This window comes from Glossina fuscipes, unplaced genomic scaffold (assembly GCF_014805625.2).
Source record: "Glossina fuscipes isolate IAEA_lab_2018 unplaced genomic scaffold, Yale_Gfus_2 0, whole genome shotgun sequence".
NCBI lineage: Eukaryota > Metazoa > Arthropoda > Insecta > Diptera > Glossinidae > Glossina > Glossina fuscipes.
The window spans coordinates 19,916,108-19,942,606 of NW_023998414.1; the positions used below are offsets into that span (position 1 = coordinate 19,916,108).

Genomic DNA, 26,499 nt, shown 5'->3' on the forward strand with positions numbered 1-26,499 from the left:
CTTCAAACCTAATGAAGAAACTTATTAATTATTAAATACCCAAAAAAATGAAAAAGAAAATATATATAGAAATTACATCGGTTTAAGCCGAAAGGTTACAATCGTGCAAACGGCTGCTTAAAAAACTAAGCTGTTTGAAAAAGGGGAGGAGGAAAGCAAAAAAAAAAAAAAAAAAAAAAAATACATACATACAACATTTTTTTGAAATTTTTTCCTTTACGATGAAAGGAGAGGCGATAACAAGAACAATAATATTGAAGGAGGCTACTGTCTACATTTGCATTTAAGTAACAAAAAAAAAAAAAAAAAAAAAAAATTCTCCTGGACAATATTAAAAGATGACAACCCCGGAATCATTGTCACTCATTCTCACTCATTCATGTATTTTTAGTTTAAATGGCTCTATAGCGCACGCAGTGTAACTGATGTAAACTTCAATAAAAAAAAAAAAAAAAACTACAAAAAATCACTCATTAATCTACCTACCCACCCACACCTAATAATCTACGTAGAATATTTTAAAAAGGTTGGTTTTTGTGTGATTGGCGAATATTTAGGTGAAATGGGCCAATTTTTAATCAGAAAACGTAATTTTTTTATTAATAAAAAATGTTCAGATTTTTGCATTATTTCTCTTTGTTTGTTTGTTAGTTTGAAAACACCGGGAAAGATTCAGATGATGGGTTTCATCCATTAGTCTGTCAAACATTTGCCTCCTCATTCTAACTCCCCGACAATTGTATGTTCGAAAGTGCACCCGTACGGTGCGCATCTGTCGAAGACAGAATCAGAATCGTGTTGCGAATTGATAGCGAAAATGACACGAAAATGTATAATCGAGTCGTCGAACTCATTGTTAACTTGTAGTTTGTTTGCAAAAACTGCTTTCCCCTCTCGGATCGCTGTTAGGCGATCGTCTCGTTGCAATTCAGGTAACATATCTTTGTTAGCAGATCGGAGAAGTTAGATATCATCATGGAATGACCATAGACTGTAACTTCCCAGCACTGTCTCATTTGACCCAGGCACTCTTATTCGAGCACTAGGGGAAGGACCCAAAAAAATTGCCGGGAAAATGTTTTTTTGTTTAGGTACTGATTTTCTTTCGAAGGATCTATTAAGCTAATAAAAAGGAAATGTTTTTGCCGAAAAGCTTAACTCAACTCAAGCAGTAAGCAGAGTAAATTGGGTTTACATTGAATTTTCCATATAACCTAACTTGTTGCAAATTCACGTTTACAAATTGCTAAAGGATCTCGACTCGAGTTTTCAGTAACGCCGATAGCCTTAGATGCGAATGCTTTAAGAATTTATTTCTCTGGCTAAATGAATAACAATAACACAGTAACAATAATAAAATATTTATAAAAAATATTTTAGATCAGATTTTCATCGAATTGAAGAAACTGAGATGAATGTGGAGATTATGTAAATAAAGATTTGGATCCATGATGTGAAGAAGAAGCACAATACAAGTAAAGTTGAGCCCGGAAACCGCAAGTAAAGAGAAAAATTCTGAGATCAAAATCCCTGCTTTATAAGATCTCAACAGACTGACCAGTCGGTCAATCGTATTCACATCGCTAGTCACATCGATCAACTGCATACATAATACATATATATATATTGCTTGTGAAATCTTCAACAGATATTTCTCTACGTAAAAAAGAAAAAAAAAACCATTTGATAACTTTAATATACTAAACTAAATAGACATATATATATATATATATATATATATATATATATAGTACTATAGTACTATAATTAAGATGACCTCGCATATTGAGCGGAAAAGGAAATGTACAGTCTCTTTCAGGGTAATTTTTGCCGTCTACTTATGATTAAAATAATTGGTATTTAAACGCAAGCTTCTGTAACTCAACGTTGCAGTACAATTTTATAGTTAGCACAGCATATAAATGCGAAGATGCAATAACAATAAAAATGAACATTTATAAGGAAACGAGAAAAGCATTTGTGTCTGGAAGCGAATTTTTAATATCCAACAGTAACTTGAAAGCCAGGATCTTAGGTTGAATTAGTATATAAGTATAATTTGTGGCGTTCTTGGCACGTGTATGCATTTATGGCTGCTAGACAAACAGAATGAGATGGAAACATAATCCGATAGAAAAGAATGGGGAATAGCACAGGCACGGTTGCGACTACATTAGCCAGGCATTAACACAGTTTGCGAGTATAGTTTTGGGGTATAGTGCGGAGAACGATTAATGATTAAAGTGATTCGGAACTTCATGCTGATTACATATCGTTGGCTCGAGGAATAGAACTGACTGACTGACTGACTGTCTGACTGACTGACTGTATCGACTAATATGAAAATCTCATCTTGAAGTAAAAATATGCTCGATTTTTATGAAGGCTTTGTCGGCTCGGTTATTCCACTCTGGAATAATTACCAAGATTGTGATATCGAATTTATTCGTTTACACTTCGATCCATTGAGCAAGCATTCAGCTGAGCAAAATTTGGCATTGCGCAATCATTAGATACGATCTTTAAAGTCTCATTGGAAGTGTCGCATGCAGTGTGACGAAGTTAACATAAATTCTGTGCATGAGAGTGTAGTAAGAAATTAACATAAATTTCTCATTATCCATCAACGCGAAAGAGATGGAAATCTCTATAATATACAAATAAATTGCTAAAATTTACATAAAATGTTTGTCAAAGTGAAATAAGTTTTTGTTTTTCATTACGTAAATTTTTATTTTTTTTTCGAAAAATTAAAGCAATTTTATATAAATTTTGTCAAATTACACGACGTATAAATAAACTGAGTTTATAGATATTCTATTCAAACATTCTTCAAATTTTTAAGTCAACGTGTAGACATTTAGATATTTCGCATTCGTTCAAAACACAATGAATATGATGGGCAATTATTGTTGTACCTTCAGTTTAATTTACGTAACTCTGATGATTTGCGTTCTTGGTAAGTAAATAAAAAACACAATTGCTTCAATAATAAAAAAATAATTATAAATTATCTTATGTCTTACTACTACTTAATGTTAAAGGCAGTCCTGTGCCCCGACACTATGACGAAGTGAATGTGATTAAAGAAAATGAAATTTCGACGGTAAGAAAAGGTCGTGTTTTTCCGGGTGCTACAGCTATCAAAAAGTTGATTTTGCTTAAATTGAAAAAAGTTCTACCGATATCTCTGATTTTGCTTAGATCGAATGAACGAAATGAAGAAGAGCTTGTACCGGTCTATACTACCGATAATATACCTAATAATGCACATTTTATACCGACCCCAAATGGTATTTCCAATTATAAGGATGTTCAGGCCGTCGCAGTGCCCAATATATTTCATCAAGAACTTGTTCTACATGGCATGGATAATTTAGAGAGTTTCGCCTCGCTTCTAGACGAAGTAGAAGAAGATAATAACAGTAAGGGCGAAAGCACCCTTATAGTAGCTGAAGCTGCAACTAATAATGATAGTGATGAAGAAGATGGCGACAACGCATACAACATAAATGACGAAGTGCTGAATAAACCAGAAAATGCAAATATGGAATTGAATCGATCGTATGATGATTTTTACGCCACATGGACTGAGAATCGAAAGACACTACCCCACCCAATAGAGGAGATACCTATTTACTTGTATACAATCGTCGATGCTAATCAAGCTATGGAATCAAGGCATCAAATGAAAAGTGAAAATGATAAACGTAGAAAATTCTTCAGAATAGAAAATTAAACTTTTTAGCTAACGTTCGACCTGAGAAGTTAAATAGAGTTTCTCTTCTAATATTAATGCTGACCGATACAATCTTTTTACGCGTATACTTGGGATTGTAATAGCGGGTTTCCCCTTCTTTGACCCGGTTGCGTACACGTTTACGTTCACATTTTTTTATTTATTTTGCAAGAGGAGGAAGAGAAGAAAATCTATTTTCCCATTAAAAGACCGAGAATCCGTAAGTAAAGAATTGTGGGGGAGAGTGAAATTGGTGGTGATACAAGAGTCATAATAATTACGTAAGCATAAAAGTGAAAGAAAACAGATAAAAAAAAGTACAAAGGGAAAGGACAAGTTCGAGCGAGAAGGAAGAGATAGCGGCAAAAGGAAAAAGATGCAGTGAAGAGAGCAAAATGGAGAGAAATTGACAAAAGTGGACATAGGTATCATTTACGCAGTTCTTATAAAGCAATGAACACAACAGCAGCACATAGCTTCCCACTGCACTATGGGAGTCATCCAAATAGTTGATAAAATTTATTATTTTATTATTTCATTTCGCCAAAATATGGCAAAAATTGCGAACTGGATATTTGCAAACAGGAGAGAACAGACGGAGCGACAGACAGACGGATAGACGTAATTAAATAGATTCAGGAAGTGAATCTGACTCGGTCGTTACAATGAAAGATGAACCTTTTTGAAATGTCCTGGCCGTTGCATATATCCACCCAAAACTTAATATATCCTTGTAAGACAAGTGGTGTAAAGTATGAAAAACGGAGAGTCTGCTTTAGCTTTTCTAATTAAGTGAAATTATACAATAAACAGGAATTTGGAGCACTCCACGGAAGATGTGAATCCTAAGCATTCACACATACTATGTTAGTTTTCTCTATGCTTCTTACATGCTACATCAATGGTAAGGTAATAATAATTAGCCAAAACCAGCGAACGACTGCATTAAACGAAGGGGTGTTGGATGTACGAGGTGTATGTCGTTTTTGCTCAATTTACATTACCGTAAAAGCAGCCAAAACTTATAACTGAAATTCTTGACTCAACTCAACAAACTAAGATTCAAATACGATTCATTCGGACGGAAAGAATTTTACAATTTTTATTATACGTAAAGGGTTGGCTGAAATTTACGTCAGATTTCAATTAAATAAAGATCAGAGCAAAATTGCTTTTTACTTGTAACCTTTTTATTGCATCATAATGTAACTAGGATAGGGTTACAGCTGGTATATGACCTCCACGGCTTCGCTGGCACATAAGCACTCTTTTATCCTTTACTTTATGCCTCCAGCCTAAAATCGATACCATACGGCGACACGTTGTGAAGGTATTCGTTTTTCGACTATCACATCTGGCAATTTTGACGATAAACGAACTCTTCATGAGCTTCATCGCTTAGGATGCTTTTTTGCTTTGAAGTTAAATCAATATTGCGACCGTATGTGCGAACTGTCAACGCGAACGCCAAACTCTCATTATTTTTGAAAAATTGTTCAATGATGAAAAAGCGTGCGCCACTTTTACTAGCCCTAAGCTGTCAATTGTCAAACTGGTTTTCGTCTTTTTTTTTTTTTGCTTTGCCAAGACATAACCACACAAACGGTGGCAAATTCAAATCTTGTATAAATTTTAGGACACCCTACATTTAAAAATTTAAAATAAAAATGAGTCGGATACACATTGACAAAGAAGAAATATGAGAAGCGGGCAGACAGGACTGATTCTAAATTGAACATAATTACTTATTGGTTCCTCATTAATACCAGATTCCATATAGGAGGAAGGAAGGAAACGAAATTATCTATTCTCACGGATGTCCTTTAATACCGTGGCAAACTATCTCCTTTCCGTTTTGTTATCACTTGCCATGAAGCACATGCTATAATTTTTCTATACATATTATATACCATTATAGAAAGTTTTTTTTAAATTACATTTGTAATGCTCATTAAATATTTACCTATAAGTCCATTCGTTAAGAATCCCTAACACACTATGCCTTCCTCAAATAATACACGTTGTCGGCAAAACAGTTTTTTTTATAAATTTGTATTTGTATTGACGCTTATAAACGTTTTTCAGTTCTATTGGCGTGAGAACATTATGAAGCGTAACGTTTCAAAGTTTTCAAAAAATATATAAGAATTCGGATTAACTTAGTAAGTAAGTAAGTTTACTGGGATCAAGAGTGAAGTTTGTGAAAAAGTTTGGATGTCAGGTGTTCTTAAATCGTGAAATGTTTGCCAATTGACGGCAGATTTTGTTTAATCGAAAGTGCAAACGAAAGTAGAATAACCATTATAATGCAAATTTGAATAGTCTTACGTTATAATGGAAACTTGAGAGCCATATGAAATTCCCTATAGTTAGTTATATATATAACTATAAAGTTACATATTAGCTTGGGGAAAAAGAAATCCATTATTTTTATATGAAATTCAGGACTTTATTTAACATGCTTCGGATTGTCCGATTGGGGTCAAATATGCATCGTTTTGTTGTATGATTTGTTGCCATTTTAAAGGTAACTTCAAAATGCCTCTCTCATAGAAGTCCTGATCTCTATTTGCAAAAAATTCTAGTAGTCGATTTTCACAATCCTCCCTAGATTCCAATTTTTTATCATTAAAGAAATTTTGCAATGCAAGAAAAAGATGATAATCGCTTGGTGCCAAGTCCGGACTGTATGGCGGATGCATTAAAACTTCCCAACCAAACTCCCGAAGTTTCTGGCGAGTCACTGTAGATATGTGTGGCCTAGCGTTGTCCTGGTGGAACACGACACCTCTCCTGTTGGCCAATTCTGGCCGTTTCTGGTCAATCGCTATCTTCAAACGGTCCAGTTGTTGACAGTAGAGATCAGAATTTAGCGTTTGGCCATATGGAAGCAACTCATAATAAATAATCCTCTTCCAGTCCCACCATATGCATAGCAAAACCTTCCTGGCCGTTTGAGGTGCTTCACCGCTCTTTGACCACAATCGTTTTCGCACAGGGTTATCGTATGTGATCCATTTCTCATCTCCAGTCACCATCCGTTTAAGAAATGGGTCTATCTCATTCCGTTTGGCCAAGGCTTCGCAGATGGAAATTCGATCCATCATGTTTTTTTCTGTTAATTGGTGTGGCACCCAAACATCGAGCTTCTTTTTGAATCCAGATTTGTGTAAATGGTTTAAAACTGTTTTATGGTGTGATTTTTAGCTCCTCGGCGATCTTACGACTGCTAACATGCCGGTCAACTTCGATCATTTCTCCGATTTTATCGACATTTTCGACAACCGGCCTACCTGTGCGAGGTGCATCTTTAACATCAAAAATTCCTGAACGGAATCTACGAAACCAAAATTGCACATAATTGGCTGTTACAGTATCGGAACCATAAACACCATTCACAATTTTAGCCGCCTGGCTTGCATTTTCGCCTTTGTCAAAGTAAAACTGTAAAATGTACCGAATTTTCTCTTTGTTCACTTCCATTTTTAACACGCTGTAACTCACAACTGAATGCACCAAACAAAAAACAGCAAAAGAATTTTTTTTACTGCGAAATGCCACCTTTCCAACGAGCATAAATATGAAATTGTTTGATCGATACTTTACGCGAAATCTATCAGTGCAGCCATCTACCGAAAAAATAATGGATTTCTTTTTCCCCAAACTAATATATATTTATATATAGTTATATATATATTTATTTTATTATTTTATTATATATACATATATACATATTTATATATATATATATATATATATAACGATTTAACTATAGGGAATTATATATTATTTCTATATATATATATATTAATTAATGTTTATAGATTTTTTATCATAACTATGCATGTAAAATATGTGACTTTTATATATGTGTGTACTAGTTGGCCATTTTGTTAACTTCATTTAACGCACTCTCATAAGCTTCTTTGAGTTTAACTTTAAGTCGCTGCACAACATCGAGCGTGCCCTGCTGCTCATTTACAGATGCCGTAGGACTTTCGGGTGTAAAAGCTGCTTTCGCTTCTTCTGCAACTTGCGACTTGCAAACTGTTATCGCGTAGTCTACAACATTTGCTTGAGTCCTAATTGCCCAATTTTGAACCGTATTGAACATATTTCGAAGACCCTCCGTGCTCTCCATAATTTCCTGCTCAGCCATTTGCAGTTTTGTGTTGATAGCTTCTATTTCAGCTTGTAATTGCGTTCTATCCCAAACTTTCTCTATAGGATGCGATAATACTTCTTCCTCTTCTTCTTCGCTAACTTCCGCCCAAATCGCTTAAGATATGACAATTTTCATTGTTATGTATATGTATTTATTATCTATGCGATTTTTGATTTTCTTTACTTACCTTGTACGAAAAGGAAATGTAAAAAGAAAACTTGGTAGCTCTTGAACGATTTCAACATTTTCAATGATTCGTAAAAATTTTTCTTTTGAAGTTAACTCAATTTAATTTGCTCTACGTGTGAGGCGAGATTTCATTGGAAATCGAGTTTTTATTATGCAAAATACGTTTCGCCTGATTTGTTCCGTTAAATAATATAATAATTGTAAAAAATTAGTTTTTTTCTTTTATATCTCAACAAAAATAAAGTTTTTACCCGTGGAAATCTCCCGTAGTTCTAACGGCAAATTTTTCATGGCCCAGCTAACAATTTCTACGGTTACACAACAACAATCTGCCTTAAAGATGCTTATGGTCATGGTCTGTATGATTGGAAGCAAGCTCTCGACATTTTAAGTCACATACCATACATCTTTATCGTACTATATGTCGTCATATTATGTATACACATATACATATATATATGTATATATATGTATATATATATATATATATATACATATACATATATATATATATAGGCTAGGATTTTATTAATTACAGCCTTTTAATCAATTAATTACTTAGACATCTCATCATATACGTTAATCGCCGGGATTTACCGTAGCACACATTATCCTGGCCTCCGCATTATTATACCTTGTTGCACCGATAGCTGTGCATCAGTTCAGAGAGATACTCCTCAAAATTATCGTGCATTGGTTACTAGGCGCATACATCTTGTTGTTGTTAGGCGAACGAATACAAAAACACAAAGAGTCAACGAACTTCGCTCCTATTTAAGGCGAACGCTTCAATTGATTACCAGCAGGTATCATCACAATTTAACAATATGTAAAAAAGTGCACACCCATGTACTCATTAGTACATTTACCACTTTAAATTTGATGCATATGTAAAGCAAGCAGAACGATTTTAGCAGAAGATATATGAAAAGCTAAAGACAATAGATGCGTATTAATCGTGCATTACTGCTGCCGTCATTCAATGCATTACACAACTAGCGTACATAGCGTGCAAAATCATACGGCGCATAGACTCGCATTGCTGCTTCAGCTCTAAAGTGAGACCACATACAACGAACAGCATTTATTTGTGCTGGGACCTCTATTATAGAAGCACAGATAACACTTGCATGACTTTGTCGTATTGGCTGCTCTAGTTACCCGGGAAACGTCCGAACCGTTTATGGCATAAAAACGGAACAAAGAAGAAATTAATAGCCTTAGGCACATAACTGCCGTCGTGCAAATCGGAAGCTATTGCCGTTGCTGCGGTGAAAGAAAAACATGGAACTTAAATACACTGCACCAAAGCCAAGCGGATTACATACATAAAAAGTTGGTGGATCCATGAAATGTGAGCAGAAATATCCGAATCGACACTCCGCTGCACTGGTTTATTATTTACCGAAGATGAGAAGGTTGAAGCAAACGCAAACAACAACAAAATAAAAATTGCAAAATACGAAGATAAGATTAATTGATCTTAATCTACAGATCGTAACTGGATGAACACTGAGTTGATATTCCGGCTACGGAGTATTCATCTCAAGTGAGGCTCGAAACGGAAAAGTAAAATAAAAACCGAACGAAGGGCGTCTACTAGAATTAAAGAAATGAAAAACGAGCCCATAAAATGAGCGCAATAAAAACAGTCATCCTTTTGGGCAAAGATGCGTTGATGAGGCTAAGGATGAATAGGATCGATCGAACATGTAGAAGTCAAAAAGAAGGCCTTAAGTAACGCTCCCACAAATGAACGTTTCATAGAATTGAACAACGCCACTGTAAACAAAGCATTAATGTTACCGATGGAAGAATATAGAAGCAGATCATAGAAACTTGTTCCGCCACAATTTCAAAAATGTAAAACTTTCGAAAAATATCGCGTGAGGTCGCAATGGACGAAGTAACTATATGATTGACCACATTTAATGAAAGGAAAAACGTTCTCAAATTTATGGAGAATATTGAAAAATAACGATATATTTAAATTTTAATAACCTGATGACGAAACTAGGTTCCGGGAACTAGTGCTACACAAATAAGGGATGGCCTTAGACCGAATAATAACAGCTGAGCGTATTTAAACTCTTTCTGCATTAACGGCACTAAGGAATATTTGGTGATAAGGGTCAATGAATTTACCGAAAAGTTGAAAGAAGTGTGAAACTGACTAACAGACTGAAGTGCGTTTGCATCGACTTCAACTATTGCGTAAACGTACAAGAAATAAGATAAGAAAACATGGTCGAACGCTATGAGCACATCCTATAATAACAGCAGAAATAACGAAGCATAGCTAGGCTGGACGCACTCGGCGCAGTATCCTGCGAGTCTGACTACAAAAAAGAAAGTCATCACGACTGAAACCGTCTGTCTATTCGAATAACTCGACAACGGGCCTATGACAGTTGTGATAGCTGGACGTCCAATCACCACCATCGTGAATACAGAAATTATTACCACTCTCACCGCAGATGACTGTGGGAAACATTTCAAAAAAAACCCTTTGACACCTGACATATAAAACACGACATTAGGTGCATCAGAAATATAATATGATGTTTAAAGGAAATATTAATCAAATTACATCGTATTGCCGGTATATTCGGTTTCAATTCCTAGTCCCGCAGACCATACTTTTAGTGTGTGGTTGTAGCTATAGTGGGTATTCGGTCGGAAAAAGCATAACACTTATCTGTCGGTTAGGCATCTCTCAGTCTGAGGCTCGTCCCTTTCTCTCTTCGCCCACTTTTTTCAAACTATCACCGTGTTACACGTATAGAGAATATTCGCTAAGTGATTGCTAAAAAAAAAATATCGTTCGACCGAAAGGTGACACTTGAATTAACTTTTGTAGATATTGCGTACGTACCCGCGAAACCATTATTATCATTATAATAATTTGAGTTTTCTCAGCGGATTTTTGGTGACAATTTTGAAATAATAAATTAAGCGTCTCACGCTGATACATTGAATATTCTCCGCGTTTTTTTCCGCGAAATGATGTTGACGCCTATATATCGGACAACACTCCCCTGATTGTCTCAAACAAATATACCTGTAAAATATGTGACATATCAATTTACGTTTTCGTGACGATGATTTTCGAATTCTTTCGAGTGAGGCATCTAAAGAAATACGCCATGTGCAAAAAAGCATAAATGGTGAAAGTGAACAAAGGACCCAGGAGGAGGAGGAGGACGAGGAGGAGGAGGAGGAAATTTTGATGTCAAGGGCACACCTCGCAGTCATTGAAAAAGTCGATAAAATTTTGCAACTAGTGGAGCAAGATCAGCACGCAAGCTGTCAGGAAGTAGCGCAGGCTTGGAATCGTTTAAAAAGAGCAGATTACAAAAAGAAGCTCCAAAAAGCTTCATTATGACCCATTAAGTTTAATAAAACATAAAAATATATATTTTAGACTACATAATGGATAAATATTTTATGAGTTGTTTTTGAAGTGTTCACGGCTACTCTTATATAATCGGAATTTTATTTTGCGAATAGTAATGAATGCATTCAAAAATATTTCTGATTTTTTTAATTTTGACTTTTATCGATGTCCCAATTTGATATATCTGATTCGATTGCTTCTAGCAAGTTATGCAAATTATTGCGGAATGCGAAATTGTATTTCACATAACTCTCTCTACTTTCATTTTCATCTTCATCTTCATCTTCATTTTCCACCTCTTCTTCCAAAGTATTCAATCTGCCTAAAGATGCCTGATATTCGTTAATGTGCTCTCCAATCATCAACATATGCGATTCGATTTCATGTTCTAATATTTTGAAATTCTCACTAAGCTTCAGTAGCTCTGTACTCAACTTTTCTAAATTATCGTAATCTAATTTTTGATTTTCATTTACATATTCCTCTTCCACTTTACGAACTTCTTCTATACCACTATCACCTTGCACTTGATTTGTATCCGATTTGAGCTGATGAGTCTCGTCTTCTTCTTCGTCGTCCCCTTCGTCGCGATCAAAATCCACTTTTTCTCTTCCATTATCATCATCTAGGCCATGATTTAAACCCAATTTATCCTGAAGCGGAAATTCGTCTTCATAGTCAGGACTCGTTTGTTCAATCTGATCATCATCTAGGCCATGATTTAAACCCAATTTATCCTGAAGCGGAAATTCGTCTTCATAGTCAGGACTCGTTTGTTCAATCTGATCATCATAATCCTGATCTCGATTTAAATCCAATTTACTCTGTTGTAATTTTTCATTTTCCTCTTCTTCTTTCCTATCATCGTAAAGTTGATTTTCATTTAAATCCGATCCATGCGGTTGCATTTGTTCCGTTTCATGTTCAATGACCATTTTTTCTTTTTCTTCAACACCGTTCCTATCACCATTTGCATCCAATTCATTTTGATATATCGGTTGTTGTTGTTCGTCCTGACACATTTTATTCTGATAATCAATCACGGTTTGATATTCATTGCGAGCCCATTCGGTAACTTCGTTATAAAGACTATTGATCGCTTGAACTCTTCGATTTAACTCTAATTCGTTTGCTTTTATGTTAAAGTTAAGGCGGTCTAAGGCCGCTTGCAGTAAAACATCATTAGCAGTTCGGAAATTTAGCTTGAAAAACTTATCATTATTCTGCCAAGGAAAACTTTTATGCTGCAATGCCTGTGTTGTCACCCATTTTACTGAAATATATCGAAAGGTCGATTAACGTACGAGTGCGAAGAATAATTGACTCACCGCTTAACAGAAGCAGATGTACGAACAGTACTTCAAAGTAGTTCAATAATTTGGACATTTATTTATTTATTTTTTTTTCTTTTTTTAAGAATTTATAATACGTTTTTTAATGCTACTCCACTCTACGCAGTGTGAAACGAGATTTCTCTTTCACATGTATTTTTATAGCGAAACTTTATTTGATTGATTTGTTCCAAGCGAAGTTTATGTTCATTAGTTCTTATTTTAACGATCAGCAAAACATATCGAATCGCTAATGATTTTTACACGTGGAAGACTTTTTCACAGTTTTGATTTATGTTTTCAGTTTATTGCAGCCTCAAAAAAAAAAAAAAATAAAATAAATTATACTCACAATTTCGCATTCGTCGATATTTTACACTGTCAAGAGTTTTGCTTTCTGTACATGCCGAAGGTTAAAATGATAATCGTAAACCGCTATAGCGCATAGATATATTTGATATTTTTATTATTTTCGAACGTATTACGAGAAACGTTTCAGTCAGTATATGATCGACCGATCAAAAATTCTTTATTCTGTATGATGTTTTGCGAGGTATGTTGATGGGAGCAGGACATCTTCCATTCTCTCAGGTGAAGTAGTGATGATGGTGGGGGGTACAAGACTTTTCAATATGCGTGATTTACGAATCCTTCTTCACAGGGGGCGGCTATGGTTTAAGTATCAAAAATTACTCCATTTTGCTTGTCGCGTGCTCATGTACACAAACTTTTTCTTGCGCTCGTCGTCGTTATCGTCCTCCTAAGTGCGCTTCCTTACTTTCTCTGATGGCCAAACAGTGTCGCTGTCACCAAGGCAATTGTCAATTCAAGTCAAGTAAAGTCAAAGTATGTGGATCTACATACTATTCTCACACACGAATTAAGATTTCGTTTCGATTATCGGGAACGTTGTGAAATCGCTGATTTTGCTTCGTTGTTTTAAGCAAATCATTGTCTAAGATTAGCTTCATTTCCGTTCCAATGAATAAGTGAAACGTGTATCATTGTACGAAGCCAATTATTCACGTTATTCAAGTTATCCACGAGGCACATTCCGCAAAGTTGGCCGTTTTCCTTGGCGTTCGAGTTATTGCACATTATTGGTCCTTACCTGTAAGTGGAGAACATAAGAGATCGATGTTAATGCATTTTTTATGGCCTTTTATAGCAGACCAATCTAATTATTACATAACAAGTTCGGTGGTGTAAAAATTTCAAGAAATTTCGGTGATTTTTCATATCTTTCGTTGGTCTACAGCAATAAAACTGATTTCGTATATCAATTAAGAACGAATATTGAGCGTATCTGTATCGGTGAAATTAGGTCAAATGTAGTGAGATTGGAAACTCGATTCACTGAATTCATTCCTGCAACAAGAATGCCGGTGAATGTTTGAATGATGTTGCATCTAATAGCACTTAATAGCATCGAATACGATTTGATATAAAAAAAAAAAAACTTTGCTTTTTCCAATTTTTTTTATTTATTTTTTTCAATTAATTTTTTATTAAAGGAAATCAGTTTTATTGAAAAACCGTGTATTTGCGCAACTTGTGCTTTAATTATCAATACGCAACATGTACATATACATATGCGTACGATGTTGCGCAAAATGCGTATGCATGATGTAAATATACATGTCATCGCGACGGTTATCTCTCGGTCTCGAAAAATAAAGAAAAACGAATAAAGTTGTATTCGCTTCGAGCCACCCTCTACTCGCTACTCAACGCATTGAACTAACAAGTGTTGTAATATTTTGAAAATTGAATACATTTCTCGTAGCCCATCATGCTTTTAATCATCTTTCAAACAATGCTTTGGTATATTTAACAAAGTATTAGACTATGACCGAAGAGAAAAAATGGGCGGAGATAGTTAAATCAACTTGGAATCCTATACTGAGGAATATCAAGTATATATATTTTACGGGCTACCTGAAGCATAGTCGATATGCTACGAACGAAAACATAAGTTTAGCATACTGTCACCTCTCGGTGATGAATGTACAAGGAGCACCATTGGGGGGAGGGTTGCAAAAGTTGAAATAGAGGAACAGTTAAATATCTTTCGAGAAAAGGGAATCAATCGTTTTATAACCCCACCCCCTTGGCGGTCGTACGAGAATAAGACGGCGATATACAAGCCGTAATGAATGAAAAAATTGCGACAGCTGTTATCGCTGTCAAGTTGTTGTAAGTATGTTGGCCGGGGAATCAAGCTAACCATTTATTTATTGTTAAGGTGAATTAAGAAGAAATGCATGTCGTCGATGTAAGGCGAGGAAATGGACCTATGGAAGCTGATATTTGGCACGTGGGTCTACCTGTATTAACAAACACCTTTACACCATTTACGGCCTGTACATTGCATTGGTTATGAAAAAAAATAGCATTAAAGCGCTACACAGGTGCCCCTCGTATAACACGATTAATTCGTATCGCGTTGCATACTTACTTAAACCAAGATATAACAAAGACTAATGTAATGACGAGTACCGTGTTGTATTGAAACCTGTTTTGTGTTACACGAAAGCAATGTTGCACGAGCGAGACTTTGAAATAATAGAAATCACGAGCGAATTTACGAGGATCGCTTGTGTTTCGTTTAGACTTGTTCTGTATTCAATAAATTTTTTCGGATTTGATAAATTTTACTCACTAAAATTTTAAATTATACTCCATCTCGTTACTTTCTCTTTATTTGTGAATATTTTTCTTGCAATTGCGGATACGATTTACTTAATTGAAAAACTTGATTCAAAAATTTTACCAAAAACAAATTCAAAGGTTCAGACTAGAATTTCCTTAATATTGAGACTATAATATTGAATGTAAAATAAAAAAAATTTGGACAATTATGAGTGTTGTCTGAACATTTGACTTATTACGCTGATCCCCGAAATTATCGTGATAAGATTACGAAAAAAAGGGTTCAGAAGCAGTTTATGTCTCCAAATGGAATTTTAGCGCTACAATAGTGATGCCAGCAGAGAGAAACAAAATTTAACTATTCCCGTTGATCAGATGTATAAATGGATTGCTCTATCATTACTATTATAATGAACTTGGATCGGAGAAATAAATTCTCGAGCTAGAAAGTAGAATTAGCGGTAGCACTCTTCTCTCTTTCTCTCTTTCTAAAGTTATACTGGTAAATGGTTGGTCTAAGAGCTTTAATAAGCTCATTCAATATTTTATTGATGGTATGTTGTCCAGGGTTGGATGCTTCGAAAACGGGTCTTCGAATATTGAAAAGGTTTTGGCATTCAGAAAGTATAGATCTAATCGTAAGATTTTTCCCACAATTGCATATCGGAGGAGCACATTTCTTAAGGATCCGTTAGTATGTTGCAATAGTATGATCGAGGCGTGTTCTTGATTTTCTTGCGGTCGATCAGTTATTTATATAGATTAGTAGATTATTTAAGAAATTTGATGTGTACTGCAGAGAGGACATAGCATATCCTTTACCTACCTATTCGTTCCAATATAATTATATTTTTGATTTTGGAAAATTCGAAAATATAACTGCCGAACGTTATAAAATATGTACGCCGATATCGGAGAAATCGTTCAGTCATTAATTTAGCTGGCATTAGCAGCAGAAGTAATTAAGTCTCTTAATTAGTTATCTTTTTCTTCTTTTTTTACTTTAATGTTCATCTAAGTAACATAATCAAACTGATTTCACCTATTAACAAATAAAAATGTTTTAAATGCTTCGGCTATATAATTGAAAAATATCATTTTAGATAGAACGTCACGCGTAATCAAATACGTAAATGTTCAATTTTTACGATAACGAATGTGTAAAACTATTATGTGGGAGACGGTGCTGTTCTGATGACAATAATGCTTTACTGCAGCTTTCTTACCGTATCGTGGATGACATGTTGCCATCTACCGCCTCGGCAGACAAAACATCATTAGAATGATCTGCTCGTGCTTTAGATGATAGACTTAAATTATAGTCTGAAGTTTCACTCGTAGGCATAATAATTGGAATATTGAACGGCGTACTACCTGTTTGTAGTAAATTCGCGCATACCCCTGGCTGGCTATTGCGAATCTTTTGCATTGCACTGTTTGCCCAAGCGTGAACATCGTTATAAAAAGTGCGAATTTTTACCAAATCTTGATTTAGCTTTTGCTCAATTGCCCCTATTTGCGTTATAATTTCGCCCTCGATTTTTTGCAAATCGGTGATGTCTCTAACATAGGCAAGGTTTCCATCGAAAAGTTGACCCATCGAAAGATTTACTGAAAAAGTATAACAACTTGACTTGGAGTGAGCAACGAACATATGATTTACTTACTCTGCATTAAAAGTAAATGAATTATCAGGAATTGGTAACAGTTCAACGATTTGAACATATTCGATAATTTGAAAAAGTTTCTCTTTTCTTATGTTCGTTCAATTTGCTTTACACTCAGTTTAAGACAAGTTTTAATAAGAATTCCATTTTTATACCAAAGAAATATATTTTGATCGATTTGTTCCACGTGTTTGTTAAATTAGTAAAAATTATGTAAAATTTCTTTTCTTTATTCTTATCGCAATCGATTAACAAGAAAACCGAATCTTTCACGGAATGTGCACGTGTAACCCATCGTTCTTATTCGCCTATGAAATTGTTAACGCTTCCAACTGATGCTTACAACTTGATGATATCACTGGTTTAACGAACGAAACTTGACTTTCGATCAAGTCAGTGACGATGTTGTTCGCGTTCGTAAGACTCACTTCTCTGATTCGAATTACAAGTGGGCTGCTTTTGTCATGTAATGCAGTCACCAGTTTAGGTCAAGCTACGAACCTTTATCTTAGCATTTTTTTTTTTTATTTATGTCTGGGCGTTTTTTTTTTTTTGTGCCTGTCCACAATCGCCGTGTTTTCTAAATAAATCCTAAGAAGAGTGCTTACGAACCTGGTAAAAAACATCATTGTAATGCTAAGCTGTTAGCTCTAAGGTGCACTCGTTTAGGAAATTTAGTCAACATGTGTTATTTTCGAGCGAATTGTAAAATGTAAATGGATAGGAGACCTTAAGAACCTCCTCATTGAAGAAAGCTGTTCTTATTTGCACACATAAGCTTTGTTTGATAAGAAGAACTGGATTTTTTCGTGGACGGTTTCATTTGTCGTTACCTGGTGCTGCTAGAACGTTTAATACAAATATTAATTTAAATAACATAATAAGACCGATGAGACCGAAATGTAGAAAAAATGGAACTGGCTGATGCAACTTTGTTTATTTCATTGTCAGTATCCTATCAAATGAAACCATCATCAGTGAATAGCTACCACTGGTATAATTCAAAATTATTATTATTTTTATTATTATTATTATTATTGTTTATTTAGAGCGAGAAATAATTTCGAAAACTAAAGTCTTGAAACAAAAAATAATAGAAGCAGCAATAGAGCAGCGATCATACTGATTATATATGCTCTTGATCAACACAAGCTATTGGGTCACTTTAGGTCGAATTGTTCATGCGTTCCAGAGCTTTTTTTTTTTTTGCTCATCTCATCTGCCATTCGAATTTTTAAAGTCCCTACACAAACTACACGGGCTGAACCTTCGCATTAGCCATCTGTGGAGTTAGTAAGAAGTGTAAGGTAATGAGCCACATTACATGGCCCAGCACATGTTACAGCACAAATGACTATGAATGAAAGCCGATAACGCTTAGGCGATGTTAGATGCTCAAAAGTCACCTTAAGGCGGTATAATTTTACTATAATTTGTCTATTGTAAATTACACATAGTTATGTAAATTATTAGTTAAAATAAATTATATTAAACTTAGGCAACTTGTAACAGTTGTAATGCTTAAAATCCCAATTTGCCTATATAAAGTCGTTTTCTCAACAATTGTTTAATGTTCCTTGGATTATAGCTTGCCGTAGAGGGTGGGGAAAACGCTTGTTGCCTTGGAGAGGGATTTAATGGAACGTCGTCAGCTGGCTTCTTTCCCGCGAAAAGGTTGCTCACACCAAACGGTTTTCTTTCCGTAGAACGAGTCGTAGATGTGTCCTGCAGATTCTCTATGGTTTCATTGTCTACTTTAACAACGAAATTTTTTGAAGATTTATTGAACTCTTCCTCCAAATTATTGTCACTGTTTTGCCTAAGAGAACTTTCGGACCTATCGTTTCTAATAACCTCTACTCCATTCGATTTTGTGCTACTCACGCGGCTCTTTTTTTTACTCTCAATAACGTGTATTTTAGTAAGGACAGGCAAAGTCAAATTATCAATCGAAGTATTATTAACAGATTCTGTATCGTCTGTGAGATCATTTGGCAAAAATCCATGCGCGACGAACGCACCTGAAAATGTACTAATGCAGTGAAAGACTAAAACTACAATTCGATCATTATAGCTTACCCTCGACAAATATCAACAATGTCAAAAATCGTAGATTTAATGGTATAACAGTCTTCAACATTTTATCGCAGCTTCTTTCTACTTTAGCTGTCTTTACTCGACATTCGACTAAAGTTATAATGCTATTGCAAATCAATTTTTATAGCTTTGCATTCTTTGCCTCATACAATTTTAATTCTATGAGAGCTGTGTCAAAACAAAATGAAAAAAGAAATATTTATAATCAGCTTTGGCCGAATTTTTTTTATTATCCATCATTGGCTTGTCTGCGATCAAGTTGCGCTTGATTTCGAAATTCCACTTTCAGCGATTGCATGAAGATGAAGAGACTTTGCTGCCATCGATTGTCCCTAGACGGGTCGTTTAGCTCCGGTCATCATAAAACGACTAAACGATCTCTTGTTATGCAGTTCGTACTTTATTAATTGATCAATCATCTTCAGGCGAATCATTTTCAAATCAATCGCAACAGGTGACTATTGCCCATGTTTAACGGATCAGGTGGCGGCAGGAAAAAATTCTTGAAATATTGACGTCAATGATTGATTCATCTTAAGAAAATGTTCTTGCAATGGCTAAATCGAAGCAGCTAGAACGGGATCTGGCCCACATTGGCCTCTGTTACTGTTGCGTCACTAAAAATAATTTTCACTTGATCAGTCATAAGGCGTATTAATTATAGTTATGTATGGATGAGCACTTTGTAGGCCAGCTAGAAAATAACTTCAGAAATGAAGTAACTGAGTCTAAATTCAAACATTTCTCTCACTACATTTCTTCTAATCATATCCGTTCTTCAAGCTGTCAGTTTTGAAAACATAATGTAAAGGCTGCGATGCAATCACTGATGGTATAAATTTTTTATTTTCACATCTTTGCCTATATTAAGCGAATAAAATTTATCCTATCATTTTTACGAAGAATTCAAAGGATATATATATTTCGATCTTTTTGCTATCAACAATCATAAAACTGAAAGTTATCAAACACTCGGAGAATCTTACATACTGCGTGTGCGGTAAGTGAATTTATACGTTCTTCAACTTGGCCATGAAATGTTACATACTCTAAGTAATTAATTCATTATTTGTAAAATTTTTTTTGAAATTGCGTTATTCACAGAAAATTTTCTGCGCAGTGTGCGAATAACGCAAATTTTCTTTGTGCAGTGACGACCTTAATCAGCTTGTTTATGATTTTCAAGTTTCTTGTAAAGAGCTTTTCAAAGTAATTAGCATTTAAATTGACTGCTTCTTCGTGCATGATGCTTATATTTTTTATTTTATTTATATTTCCAAGTCTCAATGGTTTTAAGAAAAGAAAGAAGAACTTTTTCCTTTACTTCAATCACTTGCAGATTAAATGCAGCAAATATATTCAAGTAGAGTGTCTACGATTTAGTACAAAACGATTTAAATATGCGTTGCAAGTTAGTGCACGTCTCACTTTAAAAACTCGCCCTTGCAAGTGTACAAAACCGATGAGAAGTGCTTGAGAAAACAGAGAGAGAACAGAGAGAGAGAGAGAGAGAGAGAGAGAGAGAGAGAAAGGGTTAAACATACGACCGATTGTTCCGATTGTTGTACCTTAATAAACGATCTACCCTGTATCGAGGAAAAATTTACGATGTTTGGACATGAAGTTCACTTCCAGCTCAGTAGATTCTTTAACAATTGTAACAATGCTTATAATGACAATGGTTTGTGTATTTTCTTCAAATGTCCTCGCTTGAAAACGTAGTTCTTGGGATTATATTTTGAAGCATCAAGTATTTGATTTTGTCACTTCTTAATCGAGCAGGACGGCAATAAAATGCTCTGCATGACTTCATCGATACGATAATTCTTAACTTATTTGCCTAAAATTATCCTTATCCTTATCTTGTTCCTAAATAACTGTTTACTTTTCAGGCGAACAATTGCGTATGAGCGACACATAGACGCGAACCAACGTAGTCCAAATTTAGTAAATTTGAAACTATTTGTCAAAATATTAAAAAGGTTACTTTGCTGCCATATACAGATTTATTTCTTGTGGTCCAAGCCAATCCACTTTCAATCACGTCGGCTTAAAAGTTGTTAATCTAGCGAATTGCATTTACCAAGACTGAATTGACTGAAAGGACCACTTTGCCACTGACATCTTATTATTATTTCATGAAACGATCCAATGAGTTTTTATTGAAAATCATGCGATCTAACGCAATTCGCTTATTTCCTTTACGTACATCTAACTTGGCAGGTTTTATGCTCATAACCAGTAAGAACTGGCGCCGTGAAAGCGTCGTCACAGAAGTATTTCGAAAACATCTTAGATATAGTGGCAAAAAATTGGGAAAATTACAAAAAGTTCTCTTCAAATTCAAAACACACTCATCATCATATCGAATTGAATTTTTTATGTGTTTCGTTGCCTTGTTTTGAAAAATGTCTTGCAAAATAGTTTTAATCCCTGCAAGAAGCTTTTAAACCATGGATTTTAAATATCGCTTTTCTATATATATATAAATATATCCTACGGATTATCGTACATTAATGCAACCAAGTATCGCACACTTATATACTTATATACTGATAATGAGTCGCTTATCCGGAAACAAGAAAATGATGATAATTTATTGAAAAGTTTTCTCGTTCCAATATAAGCTAATGGTAGGCATTAAAAACTTTGGACTAAAGCAAATCGAATTTCAGTCATCTTTTAGATTTATTTGCTTATCTCCATTCTTTTTCACCCTTATTCCATTCGGCAGGATAAAATTTTCAAAAGCGTCAGACATGCAACAAATGAAGTTTTAATTCACACATGAAATTACCAAAAACCTACATATAAGCTAAATACACTATCTAAACAATAATGGCAAAATATATATACACACATATATACATATATATATATACAGATATATATTCTTATTCTTACTAACGAAGCAAAAAAGGACTGTTGGTTGTTTACCGAAAATAAAAATTGAATAAAAAAGCAAAAATAAAGCACAGCAAGCAACGTACACATGAAAGGCAACAGGCTTAAGCGACAACAGTCAGTCTGCATGAGATGAGTAAAGAGTAACTAGTCAATACAATAGTATTTGTCTACAGCATACACACACACAACACACACACACACACACAAACACGAACATACACAGACGAACGTACACATGCACATATATATATGTATATATATATATATATTAATATCTATATATATATATATATATTCCATGCAATTGCTTGATTATATTAAAATATTTCGGGTTTTATACAAACACAAAAGCTTTTTCTCTTTCATACTCTGTAATTGCGATTGTAGTGCAGTAACCATAAACACAATTGTGTTAGATAATCATATATACGAAATATTTAAGCATGTGTTCGGGCGGGCGGGTGTTTGTGAACTCAGCCTATATGCGAAAGTAGAGAAGAGTGCGTATATATATCTGGTAATAAGGAAAACAAGTGCACTACTATGTATAGTTATATCAAATTTGTGCCATAATCGTATGTAAATATATGTGTCCTATGTGCATATGTATGATGTAGACACAAAATAGAAGAAAAAAGGAAATTTTAAAATTTATTATGTGGCCAAGTTATGGGTACGTGTTTGCATATCCAAGTATACTGTTATGCACATAAATATGTATATATATTAGGAATATTAATAACTTTACCGCTTATGTAGACTCGTACCGCTTATGTAGAATAGAAATTCCGTGCAGAAAGTACAATTGATATGTAGACGTTATCAACACTTGGAATCGTTTTGTTTTTTTTTGTTTTTTTTTTTTTTTTGGGTTATCATAACAAATATAAAGGCCTTGTTCGAAAAGCGAGTCATTGATTGCAACCGGTGTTATTGAAAAGAAGCACTGGCTGATGATATCAGATCATCGGTGTTAACATTTTCTGACCGTGTTTTGTTGTGCAGAGCCGGAACACTGAGGCATCAGACTGAGAACTAACGATTGCATGACTTTCGCATATTGCGTCAGTTTTTCGTCATAATTTGATCAGTTGTTGTTGTTAACGCTTTCTAATGATTTTTTTATTTCTGCTTTATTGTTGATGCTACTAGTTCACCTAGTCTTGCATTACGGTTATTAGGGCATAACGCATCCATTGCCCAGTTACTTGCAAACACTAGAAATAGAACACGGTCCAAAGATACTAAAAATGGTACTTTCGATATAATCTATATTATCATGTATGGCTTAAGGCCTAAACGTTCAGATGGAAAAGTTATAGATATGTTTAATTCACGACCCTATAGTGCTAGCTGCACCCTTTTACAAAAACGGCAGGGAATTTTTCAATGTCCTCACATCTATATGTATATAGAGAAGAATTATCCCAGTATATATATATATATATATATACACATATGTGTGTGCAGATGAGGCTTATTTTGTTAGATGGGGCCTCATTCGTCCGAATTTCAAGGAAACGTCAATGTTTTCGTTCAGCAAGATCCAATGGACTTCACGCCCGCATTGATAAATCTTAAGCGCAAAAGCAATGATTTTCTCTAATTTTCTCATTCTTTTATTTAGTGCTTCGAAGTCACAATATTTTATCGGAACAATAATTGTTCATCTGTAGAGGTTTTTCACTTCGCGATTTCAATTGCGCCGTTATTTTAATTCGGTGATTTAATCACACAAAGACTTAACGTAGCGCTTCATAACGCCCTGAAGAAGAGCGTACTGAAGAAGATGGTGTGAAGGACCGCAACGCGCCCGTTTTATGTGCGGTTAGTTGTCCGACTCGCGAAGTTCCGTAAAGCCGCTATACGAACAATATGTCTTAGGTCTAAAAGTTGCCTAAAATTTGATGTGGTCGACCTTTTGTCAGATGTTAACTGAAAATCCGTAGCTTCAGCTGAAATCACCATAATTTCGTCATTCGTTTTGTCAGCTCAGGTCGTCTAGCTTAGCCAAATTTACTCTATCGCCGCCGTCGAACGTAGGAGATCTGAGCTCAAAATGATGCGCGATTTTGAATTCTCTTTAACAGTTAACGCTGTCAAAAGTGAGAAAAGCGGTTGCCACTGCTAGACAAACTATAACTTGAGCAGCAACACTTTTAAATTTAATGAACATGAATAACGATACAAAAGGAATCCAATACTATGCAGCATATTTAGTTGAAGTATGTGGGCGCATACATCCGTCCATGTAAATTCATTACATTGATTTACATATGATTACAGGATCGGCGCCTACCATCCACGTAGCCGTGAACATGTCGCCCGCGCAAGTTGCATTTGAGAACGATTTTGCTAGCGTTTGACAATCAATAGATTAGATATCGATCTAAAGGACTCGGACTATTTGAAAATCGAATAGACAAAATCCCCGGCAACGATTTCTTGAAAGAGATGCGGAATATTAACACACAAGAAATGATATGCGGATCATAGTCTGTTGAAGGGAACATGAGTTGGTAGCCCTTTCTTTCAATATTTAGTGGGCCTTAGTTGGGCTTTGTCAACTTAAAGATATAAAATAGCGTATCCCCGAAGGTTAGCGGAGTTTTCGATAGACAAAAAGCGCAACAATTGCCAAAGGTGCCAGATTGCTTTTGAACGTTCTGAAAGCAAGCATTTATCGTACGATATCGGATATTACTATCGATCTGGGTATATAGTTTCTTCGTTATATAATTTCTTTGGTATATCTTCCAGTTTAACTTAACTTATAGCTCTGCGAAATATTCTAACAATTTATGAAATCTTTCTCATGAAAGTGCAGAAAATGTGAGTGAAAGAATGCTAGAGCAAGGTATCCGAGCAGTGAAACCAACAGATGTGAAGAAAGTATTTCCGGAGCTTAGTCGCGGGATATTGTACCATGAAAGTAACTAATTTGCGTTAAGTGATTTACCCGAAAACATTTTTCTTCTAAAACAGGTCTATTTAGTTTTTACCTTAGAATTAACAAAGTCGTAATTCTTAGTGCTATGAAAAATAGAGCCTTCCGCAACTAGTTAACCATCGTTTCGAAATTACTGCCACATAATGCACTTATACGCTTATGCCTATACACACACACACTGTGTAAGCCACTGAATTTATAGAAATAAAACTTCAGAACTTATGAATATAAACTAAAAGCAAACTGCAAAACAAAAAAAAAAAAAAAGAAAAAAAGAACATTGCAGCCCGGCACGGCGAGCCATTAAATATCCTACATCACTTCGCGTAACACAATTCTTTGCTCATTTTAGCGATAAAGTGTCCAAAATTAAACCTCGATTCTACGTAAATCTATATAGAAGCAATAAGAGGTGGGCCTCAAAAAATGGATCTATTTAGTTCAAATCTGGCATAGATCACTTTTATGTCAAATTGCGGTAATTTGGCCAGAAATATATATAAATTATTTTAGTTTAGATGTTCTTGCGCTCCAAAGACCTATTAATCGTAGGCACGCTGGTAAGGGTAGTGGTTCGAAAATTGCCAAATCAATTTACTATATCCAAGTGCTAATGGTTAGCCATATTTTGCGCGAGATTTTGAAAAATTTATATAATAACTTTTTCAAATAGTCAGAGTTATGTGGGGGGGAATGATTTTAAAAAAGAATCTGTTTCGAATACATTTTAAGTAGGATTCGTCCATCATTGAACCAAGAACCATATGCCAGTGTAAACAATTTCATCACAATATCTCGAAAAATGCAATCTGTAGGACGAGCATCAGCAAACGGTACATAAGGTACATAAGTCTGCGTGTAGCTCTTTCGGGCTTTATATATATCCGTACAAACTTAGTACACCCTGTACCGCAAGTAGTATATTGTATGAAAAGCAAGCAGCAGGCACATGTTTGGTACATATGTACGTACATATCATATGTTTATATGTATATGCGTCAATCCCTTTACTCCACTTAAATAATTACACAAAATACCAACTGTTTCCATGTGAATAGAAACTATTAAAATTATGACATAAACACAACACATGCAAGAATGAGAAAGAGAAAGAGAGAGAGAGAGAGAGAGAGAGAGAGAGAGTATGAGCATGGAGAGCAACGGAAGAGAAGAGGGAAAGATGTAGATGAAGTCAAAACCTACAGCTAAATTTATATAGAATATTTAAATATTTGCTTGTGCAAACATGTACAAATGGATTTCAGTATTTGTTCATGCACAACACTCTTATTCGCAGTCTTCTTTTATTATATATATATATATATATATATATATGCATATGTATATACATTGTATAGATAAATATATATATATATATATATATATATATATATATAAATATATA

At 34.8% G+C, this 26,499-nt stretch overlaps 5 protein-coding genes across 5 annotated transcripts; 1 reads left to right on the forward strand and 4 right to left on the reverse strand.

The window, feature by feature from the left end:
- The first annotated feature begins 2,834 nt into the window (after positions 1-2,834).
- LOC119631511 lies at positions 2,835-3,739 on the forward strand. Its single transcript, XM_038023833.1, has 2 exons — positions 2,835-2,959; positions 3,045-3,739. Exons 1-2 carry the CDS (start codon positions 2,890-2,892, stop codon positions 3,737-3,739), a joined length of 765 nt encoding a protein of 254 aa, XP_037879761.1. The 5' UTR covers positions 2,835-2,889.
- A 3,862-nt stretch (positions 3,740-7,601) lies between these two features.
- On the reverse strand, positions 7,602-8,194 carry LOC119644703. Its single transcript, XM_038044398.1, has 2 exons — positions 8,092-8,194; positions 7,602-8,017 (listed from the first exon to the last, which is right to left on the reverse strand). Exons 1-2 carry the CDS (start codon positions 8,147-8,149, stop codon positions 7,617-7,619), a joined length of 459 nt encoding a protein of 152 aa, XP_037900326.1. The 5' UTR covers positions 8,150-8,194; the 3' UTR covers positions 7,602-7,616.
- Positions 8,195-11,570: 3,376 nt separating this feature from the next.
- LOC119644023 (rRNA-processing protein EBP2-like) lies at positions 11,571-12,895 on the reverse strand. Its single transcript, XM_038043556.1, has 2 exons — positions 12,819-12,895; positions 11,571-12,763 (listed from the first exon to the last, which is right to left on the reverse strand). The coding sequence occupies exons 1-2, from the start codon at positions 12,874-12,876 to the stop codon at positions 11,637-11,639; spliced, it is 1,185 nt and encodes a 394-aa protein (XP_037899484.1). The 5' UTR covers positions 12,877-12,895; the 3' UTR covers positions 11,571-11,636.
- Positions 12,896-16,648: 3,753 nt separating this feature from the next.
- On the reverse strand, positions 16,649-17,233 carry LOC119644700. The gene is made up of 2 exons (XM_038044396.1): positions 17,141-17,233; positions 16,649-17,084 (listed from the first exon to the last, which is right to left on the reverse strand). The coding sequence occupies exons 1-2, from the start codon at positions 17,196-17,198 to the stop codon at positions 16,696-16,698; spliced, it is 447 nt and encodes a 148-aa protein (XP_037900324.1). The 5' UTR covers positions 17,199-17,233; the 3' UTR covers positions 16,649-16,695.
- Positions 17,234-18,549: 1,316 nt separating this feature from the next.
- LOC119644581 lies at positions 18,550-19,326 on the reverse strand. Its single transcript, XM_038044178.1, has 2 exons — positions 19,220-19,326; positions 18,550-19,161 (listed from the first exon to the last, which is right to left on the reverse strand). Exons 1-2 carry the CDS (start codon positions 19,278-19,280, stop codon positions 18,662-18,664), a joined length of 561 nt encoding a protein of 186 aa, XP_037900106.1. The 5' UTR covers positions 19,281-19,326; the 3' UTR covers positions 18,550-18,661.
- Positions 19,327-26,499: the final 7,173 nt, after the last annotated feature.

Bases quoted from the DNA above. Each gene is read 5' to 3' on its own strand.
- LOC119644700 (XM_038044396.1), bottom strand. From the start codon at position 17,198: ATGTTCAAATCGTTGAACTGTTACCAATTCCTGATAATTCATTTACTT. The intron at 17,085-17,140 runs GTAAGTAAATCA...ATACTTTTTCAG, and splicing joins TCATTTACTTTTAATGCAGA to TAAATCTTTCGATGGGTCAA.
- LOC119644581 (XM_038044178.1), bottom strand. From the start codon at position 19,280: ATGTTGAAGACTGTTATACCATTAAATCTACGATTTTTGACATTGTTG. The intron at 19,162-19,219 runs GTAAGCTATAAT...GTACATTTTCAG, and splicing joins ATTGTTGATATTTGTCGAGG to GTGCGTTCGTCGCGCATGGA.
- LOC119644023 (XM_038043556.1), bottom strand. From the start codon at position 12,876: ATGTCCAAATTATTGAACTACTTTGAAGTACTGTTCGTACATCTGCTT. The intron at 12,764-12,818 runs GTGAGTCAATTA...GATATATTTCAG, and splicing joins ACATCTGCTTCTGTTAAGCG to TAAAATGGGTGACAACACAG.
- LOC119631511 (XM_038023833.1), top strand. From the start codon at position 2,890: ATGAATATGATGGGCAATTATTGTTGTACCTTCAGTTTAATTTACGTA. The intron at 2,960-3,044 runs GTAAGTAAATAA...TTAATGTTAAAG, and splicing joins TCTGATGATTTGCGTTCTTG to GCAGTCCTGTGCCCCGACAC.
- LOC119644703 (XM_038044398.1), bottom strand. From the start codon at position 8,149: ATGTTGAAATCGTTCAAGAGCTACCAAGTTTTCTTTTTACATTTCCTT. The intron at 8,018-8,091 runs GTAAGTAAAGAA...TCATATCTTAAG, and splicing joins ACATTTCCTTTTCGTACAAG to CGATTTGGGCGGAAGTTAGC.